We start from the raw sequence: 8,008 nt of genomic DNA on the forward strand, positions 1-8,008 counted from the left end.
GGCTGGTTTCCAGACTAATCTCATCTGTGATTAGTCTGGCATTAACCAGGCTACCTGTGGGGAGCATTGAGGGGTGGAAAATATAACCTGGGTCAAAGCCATTTGACTACCACATCAGATAAGATGAGATGACCCGCTGAATTTAAGCACGGCCTATTACTGAACAGAGGACAAGAATCCAACCAGAAGTCCTTATGACTGAAAATCAGCCCTTGTAATTATTACAATATCCCAGCAGTGATTGGTGATATTAGCTGGGGTATCAAAATTCACTTTCTGGTATCTTGATTACTAGTTTTTTTTGTAACGTATTTTGTTACCCCCCAAATTCAAACTGTGTCTATGCTTTGGTTCATACCTGCAGCTAGCTTTCTGGTATTTCATTGATCAGTTGCAGTTACACGCCTTTGTATTGTTATCTTGATAACACACACATTTATCAACTGTATGGCTTAATAACCCTGAAGCTGCTGCAGTAGCCTACTATATACCACATACACAGCAAGAGTGGAAGTAGCATTTGCAGTAAAAACATATTATTTGCATGGTTTATGGTTAAAAGACGCCAAAACAATAACAGACATTCATTATGTCATAAATTTGGCTCCACTGTGGGCCTTCTTCCATTCCTTTTTCCTAGAGGGCGCTCTCTGCATGCTCTGATCTGGAAACACTAACCTCACTTTTCCCTCTTTTCTCACAGTGCTCCCATCATATTTTGGGGGGAAAGGAATCTGGAATCGTTTTCCTCTCCTCTGCTCTGCTCGGATGCTTGCAAGGAGTTTTGTTCTTTAACACACACACACACACACACACACAGTCAAACACAGATGGACACACACAGGCACATACAAAGATACACACTTACACACACACAATGGTCTCCTTGGCTCCCCAGGTACTTCGTGGCTTGAATGCCTCCAGGCAAAAACATACTGTGGACCCAGACACATATGCACTCATATGTTCACATATGCACACACATATTCACAAACAACTTATACTTGATTTCTGATTAAAATTGATTTCATATTCACTGAAACAGAATCCAAACCCCAATTGCCATAGTTGGATTTTCCCCCTCTCCATTTCCTTCCTGAAAAGATCTTGTCAGTCCTTTTATGTATTTTTTTTGTATCTCTATCTTACAAGAAAACATGTTGCCACTAAATATTTTGGGTCCTACCGTTACCAAGGGCTGACAGAAGGGAGAGGGAAGAAGTGAGTTATGGAAGATTATGGAGGAGGTCTGGGGTCTGGGATGTGGGAAGCGTTTGAAGAGGAGGAATGTGGGTAAACACGCTGGTAGCCTGAAAACACACATGCAGACACCTTAACGCACACGCAATGCTCCCAAGGGTTTCTCTGGGAATTTAAGACAACTCATCCGTTTTTTACCTCTTGATCAAACAGGTAAGTCTGTTTCCCGTTTGCTTCCATTTCCACTCGTCTGCAGGGCTGGCAAAACTGGAAATGCTAAAATCTACACTGTCTGTTTAATTACAGTTGGCATGAAGAGGCATGATTGCATTACGCAGCTCTCTACCGTAAGACTGTGCTAAAGGTAGGAAAAGTAAACTGCAACATTGCAAGCATGCTGATAAAGTCAAACTTCCTGATGATGCAAACCTTTCTCACTAACTGCTGTGTCATACAGTAACTGAGAGTCTCTGTGTGTGTGTGTGTGTGTGTGTGTGTGTGTGTGTGCTTGTGTGTGTGTGTGCTTGTGTTGAGTGGATGGTAACTTTGTGGGTATTACCGTAACCATCTACAGCTGTGCATGCAGGAGAAAAATGTATTCTTCCTTCTCACAGTCATAAGTTTGAAGTGTGTGCGCAAAAGCAGCCATCTCAACTTTAGCAGCACTTTGAACAATGCCATGCAATTTCCGTTAATTTAATTCTAATTATTTAACACACATAATCAAATGTCTTGTTTTGTACACTGTGTGCACTTACTTGTGTAATACATGAATTTCCACAGGGAATTGTTAATCTAATTGAACGTGCTGTACTTTGCTGCTTTGCACTTGCCAAAAATGAAAATTGCAACATTTGGTGGCTTCTTCTTTGTTAATCGCAACCGGACGGGAGCATTTGACCGCGTTTCTCTCCCACTGTGACAGCTGCCTGTTTGTTTGCTTGTTTTGCTCACTTGACGTTTGTATGAAAATGCAATTAAAATTTTACTTGCATATCGTTTACATTTGTATAGTGTTGTCCTCAGCGGAGCACTCGTTGCAGCTTCCTCTGCTGACATTTTCACAGGTTTCTGTTACGTAGCCAAGATTGCGACGTTTAACGGTTCAGAGCTCCACACTCAACTTCTTTGATTGTTACGTGTAAACCATCCGTACTACTAGTGCACTGCATTTCCCCTTATTTTTTTTTTTTATTGTGAATGCATTTACGCAGTCAAAAATAGCAAGAGGTAGGACACAAAATGAGACACAGTACATGTTCATCAGCTTGATAGTCTGTTTTGTTAGACTCTCCCTGCATGCTAAATATCCACTTCAGACTTCAAACTCAATGACCTGCAGGCTTTCTGTTAAGAATTGTTCCTGTGCGCTAGCCAAAACATCCATTTGATACATAGACTGTATATAAATAATGGACGTAGTCACCGTGACGTCACCCATTGGTTTGTGGACTGCCCGTTGGAAGCATTGAGTTCAGCGGTACACTCGTCGCCATCTTGTTTCCAATACGCGGAGCAGACCATATCTGACGACACTGACTACACACCTCTCTACACCGGCAACCCGACAGAAAGAAGGCCCTTCCAATTCCGGTTAGCATTAATTGGAGCATTAACTGTGATGTTAGTTTTGGCTAGCAAAAAACAAAAACAAAATGTATGTTACTGACCTCAGAAAAATGAAGAGCAACTCCTTGGAGTGTCTGTTAGTCCAACCAAACACTGAACAAGACATTTTTACTGAACAAAACGTTCAAATAAACTGTCATTAAGTGAAAATACAGTGAAAGGGTCAAAGTTCTGAGACCAAATCGGTAAACGTCCTCTTTTCTATCTATATAACGTTATATATAACTTTATTGACACGTTGCCGTGGATACGCATTGCTCTGCTTCTCTCCTGATGACGGCTCTCCCTGTTAGCCACCTGTCAATCAAAGGTTGCCACGCCCCAAATCATATGATTCTTTATCTTCTATTTTCTTCTAAATGGGGCCATTATTAGAACTATTGACATCAAATTGTCTTGAAGAAGATTTTTTACTAGAAATCGAGACCATAGTGTTGTCCTGAAAATTTTTAATGAGGTAATAAATCAAGTGAGAAGTTTCAAATTTTGCACTGAAATCAATGGGCAGATTTTTTTGCAGCCAAACTTAGCGCACCCTGCTGGAATTTTCGGTAGAATACAGCTTAAGGCACTTAATCACTTAAGTCATTTTTTTATACCTGACCAAGCTCTTACAGACGATATTAGACAACTTTCACAGGCCTATAAAACTGCTCATGACTGGTAAATTTAGTTTTCGATATAAAATCAGTTTGTCTACTTACAACCTTTCTGTATCTGCAGGACTCCATACCTCACCAGCTGTCTCCATGGCTCTCCTGTGCTGTGCCGTGTTTTTGCTGCTGTGTGTTTTTAACTCGTCCTCAACCACACTTGACACTGACATGGACTATGGAGGTGTTCCTCTGTGGATAAATCGCCTGCTGGGTGAGCCCAGCGTGATGAGTCTGCACGGACGGATGGACCGAGCCTGGTTCCGAGCCAACAACCCCCAGACCTGCCCGCAACAGTGTGACTGCCCCATCCAGTGGCCCACGGCGCTCTACTGCGACCGCAGAGGCCTGGCAGACGTCCCTGACCGCCTGCCGGACAGAACTCAATACCTGTTTCTGCAGGTAGCACAAACACTGACACGGGCACTGAGCGTGTGTTGTCTTTGCAATGGTCTGCCACTTATCCACCGTGGTTTTTCATTTCCTGTTCACATTGTGCACCTACCACAGTGGCTGACCTCCATTACACCATACTTTATATGTTTTATTCTACTGTGAAAGGGTCAAAATCCGTCAAGTATTTTTTTCTTTTGTCCCCAGGGCAACAACATCACGTCCCTGTCCTCCTCTTTTCTGGCCAACGCTACTGATCTACGCTGGCTAATCCTGGACCACAACCAGCTGCAGAGCGACAAGCTGGACCAGACCGCTCTGCAGAACCAGACCCAGCTGTGCTACTTCTTTGCCAACCACAACCACCTGACATCCGTGCCCAGCGCTCTACCAGCTGGACTCAAGCAGCTGCGACTGGCCCACAACCAAATCAGCAGCTTCAGCCCCGGAGCTTTCCAGAACCTGCACAACCTGACGCTGCTGCTGCTGCAGGGAAACCGACTGCACACCATCACAAACGGAGACCTCAAAGGTATTGTAATGTGTCATTTCCTTTCTTTATACATGCAGTATCCACCACTTTGGGGTGGAAAAAGTCCTGCTCCTGCGTACGTGTGCACGTCATCAAAAACACTGCAGAAAAACATTGAAAAAAAAAGATTTCCAAAGCATGTTTTTCCTTTCATTTCTGTTTCAAGTGACCATTTTTTAAGTGGTTAGAGTCAAGGGGTTGTTTAATTCATTTGATTTCATGTCTCTCAGCATGTACCTATAATAAAATCACACAGTACATAAAACTTGTTATGTATATGTCCCCTTAACTGTCTGACCTTCACTGTATTAACTTGTATCTGTGCAACTGAAGATGCCTGTGCACAAAACAATCTGGTATTTAAATGTACCCCAAGGTAGAATGAACTTGGAAAGCCAGTTGTTGTCCAATATAGAAGAGCTGGAAGAGAAACCAGAAATGTTCGACTTGTGTCCCGCCATCTTGATTATCAGTGCTTTTTAACTGGTCAACCTAGTGCGAGCAGCGTTAATAGGTGTGGACTGATCTTGAATTAGAGTCTTTTTTCCTTTTTTTATTGGGAAAATCATGTTTAGCTAAATAATTATCATACCACAGCTTTTTACATAATTAAAATTAAAAATTAAAAATGTGTCTGGAGGACTTTGAACACATGTAAAGAATAACTTTCTTCGAGGCAGAGCTCAACAACAGCTCAGTACTCTGTGTGGACAGTAGTCAGTACTGTTATAATTTTTCAGTGAAAAAAATGTGTTGCAATGTGTAAATGATTGCTACTGCAACTAAAATTATAGTTGTTTTATACCTAATAATTTTTGTAATAAAAATAATACTTATTTGCCAGTGATTATTTTCACATTTATGTGTGTTCCAGGTCTGGTCAGTCTGAGCCTGCTGGACCTCAGTGGGAATTCGTTCTTGTCTGTCCCCAAGCATTTACCCCCTTCTGTGCAGCAGCTCTATCTGTCCAATAACTCTTTCTCTGTGCTGGATGAAGACAGCTTTGCGGGATTCCTCAACCTTAAGTACCTTCGTCTAAGTCGCTGTGGTTTGCAGAGCAGTGGCGTCCACCTGGAGGTCTTTAACCTCTCCAGCTTGGTGGAACTGGACCTTTCTTATAACAAACTTACAACCATTCCCACAGTCCCCACCACCCTGCAGTACCTCTACCTGGAGGCCAATGAAATACAAGGTGAGCTGCACAATAAAATACACAAAGAACACATGCACACAAACACAAAATGCAGTCACCTTTCACACTGTGACTGTAAAGGTGTCACTGACTTCATGTCTGAGAAATGCTAATTTACCACACATGTGCACACATTCCTTCATTGTACAGTTCAACAATGCATTCACTTCTTGTGACAGCAAGTAAAGTATAAGGCTACCTGGGGAGCTCTGACACCTCAACCATGTTGTGAGGGAGAAGAAGAAATGTGGAAAATGTGACAGGAACTGTAAAGAATCCTGCACAGCCCGGCCTGTTTTCGAACACAGCCGGCCCTCATCACTGCATACGGACACGGGAGGGGCTGATCTGCTAGAAGGAGAGGCGAGTCAGAGATGGAAGAAGACAGAGAATTAAGGAAGGGGAGGGACGTCTGAGACATGGAAAGAGAAGGAGAGGGTGGAGGAGAGGAGAGGGAATATTCAGTGGTTGGGTGAGGGGAAAGTAGGTTTGCAAAGAAGTGGTATGAAAACATCTGTGATGGATTCAGAGGTAAGAGTGCCAGATGAGCCAGAAGCACATGCTGTTCCCCTCTTCATGGGCTCCTCTTTCCTCTTATTCCTCTCTGCTCTCCATCACTCTGGCCTTCTTTGGCCGTCAGGTCTCTAATAACAGTAGCCCTTTTGACTCACATGACCATCCAGCAGCAACGACCTGGCATGCAGTTTTGGCTCTGGCAAAGTGAAAGAGTGTTCTCGAATCTGTGGAACAGCAGACAGCGAGGCTTTGTACCAATGGGACAGACAGACGGCAAAACACTTTCACAATAACACACACCTCATCGTCTAGCTAGCAGCATGACAGCTACTGCGGTTCTTGTTTGCCAAAGCCTACAGTCTGGGCCTCTGCTACTGAAATGAAGTGAAAAAGCAACAGAACGCGTTGTGGTTTCCTCCTCCTTCATTTTCACTACAGCACCTGCAAGACATTCAGGAAATGCAGACTCTACGAGAAGTAGAGGGACATATACAGACTTCACAGACCCTCTTTCATGATTTCATACTGTGATTGATGTTCATACAATGAAAACATGATGTGGAAACAAAGAAGGGGTTTAGTATCGACAGTGATTTACACAGATGGCCATCAGTCAGGTGATTATTGGGTCTTTACAATAAAATATGGTCTGTATGTGTTTAAAGCAGACCAACTGTGCTCGTTTTCAGGTTAACACTTGTATTTTGGGTTTCTACTTGAACATGTTTACATGTTTTAATGTTCACTGGTTTTCTCATCGTGCCCTTAGCTGCTGCACCTCTATTCACTCTTTGTCTGAGATGCTCTGTATTAGCCTCTGTCTCTGTGTCATCGACTATTGCAGCCAAGACAATGACTGTATCAGAGTAAAGCAGCAAATTTACCATGAAAAATCACCAATAAAAGCTTCTTAACCAACCACATAAATGAAAATGTTCCAGCAGGAATATGATCTGAAATTGCCTGGCTCAGGGGATGGACAGAGAGGAGAGGAACACATTAAACTTGACTTAAGACTGATTTAACAAAATATAAGTGCAATATTAAGTATGCAAATCAGTAACATCAGCAGTGTTTGTGTGATCAACAGTGAAGTGTAGCAAACAAAGAAAATAAGCTCAAGAAAAACCCAATCCAGGGAGAGAGAGACTGGATCCAGCAGCTTATATAACTGCAGCGCTGCAGCCACAGGTGATAATAATAAACAGTGATCCAGTTGCTGCTTCCCTCCAAAAAGGGAAAGACAATTCAAGCAGGAAGACAACAGGGCTGTAACAATGAGGAAAATCGTTTTCGGTTCACTTTTTAAAAAATCCCTGTTGTCTGTTTTCTGTTTGTTCTCCACAGATTTCAATGTGACCAGTTTCTGCAGAGAGGTGGGACCTCTGTCCTACTCCAGGATGAAGATCCTGCGATTGGATGGAAACAAAATGGCCTACCAGCAGCTGCCATCTGACTGGGTGTATTGCCTGCGGGTGCTTGAAAGTATTTATGTCTAATTCACCTTATGAACATGAACATGAACTGTATGACTGGCCAACCTCATGTAGAAAATAACCGAAACCTAAAAACATGATTCAACTCAAGCTATGAACTATACTCTAATTCATTATGTCTTCATTATGTCATTATGTCTTCAATATGTAGATACACACCCAGGCACTGAAGGGAAAACTGACCTTCAAAAGATGCCAGAGTTTAAACTTGTACATTAAACCAGTGTTATTTTATCACAGAGCCAAAAGTCCTGATCAAAACATTTCTCATACCACGAGTGCATTCCCATGAGCCTCTCTCTCTCTCTCTCTCTCTCTCTCTCTCTCTCTCTCTCTCTCTCTCTCTCTCTCTCTCTCTCTCTCTCTCTGTGTGTGTGTGTCTCAGCAGGGTTGTACA

General features: G+C 42.7%; 1 protein-coding gene across 1 annotated transcript; it reads left to right on the plus strand.

Annotated features, from left to right (window-relative positions):
* The first annotated feature begins 1,325 nt into the window (after positions 1 to 1,325).
* On the plus strand, positions 1,326 to 7,672 carry zgc:113307 (uncharacterized protein LOC553753 homolog). The gene is made up of 6 exons (XM_059329876.1): positions 1,326 to 1,413; positions 1,507 to 1,564; positions 3,553 to 3,884; positions 4,083 to 4,407; positions 5,282 to 5,599; positions 7,463 to 7,672. The coding sequence occupies exons 3-6, from the start codon at positions 3,579 to 3,581 to the stop codon at positions 7,612 to 7,614; spliced, it is 1,101 nt and encodes a 366-aa protein (XP_059185859.1). The 5' UTR covers positions 1,326 to 1,413; positions 1,507 to 1,564; positions 3,553 to 3,578; the 3' UTR covers positions 7,615 to 7,672.
* Positions 7,673 to 8,008: the final 336 nt, after the last annotated feature.

Source organism: Centropristis striata, chromosome 3 (assembly GCF_030273125.1).
Source record: "Centropristis striata isolate RG_2023a ecotype Rhode Island chromosome 3, C.striata_1.0, whole genome shotgun sequence".
NCBI classification, from domain to species: domain Eukaryota; kingdom Metazoa; phylum Chordata; class Actinopteri; order Perciformes; family Serranidae; genus Centropristis; species Centropristis striata.

What these genes read in the sequence shown, in the direction of transcription:
- zgc:113307 (XM_059329876.1), top strand. Translation starts at nt 3,579, where the DNA reads ATGGCTCTCCTGTGCTGTGCCGTGTTTTTGCTGCTGTGTGTTTTTAAC. An exon ending in CACAAACGGAGACCTCAAAG is followed by an intron (nt 4,408 to 5,281) that starts GTATTGTAATGT and finishes TGTGTGTTCCAG; the next exon opens with GTCTGGTCAGTCTGAGCCTG. An exon ending in GGAGGCCAATGAAATACAAG is followed by an intron (nt 5,600 to 7,462) that starts GTGAGCTGCACA and finishes TGTTCTCCACAG; the next exon opens with ATTTCAATGTGACCAGTTTC.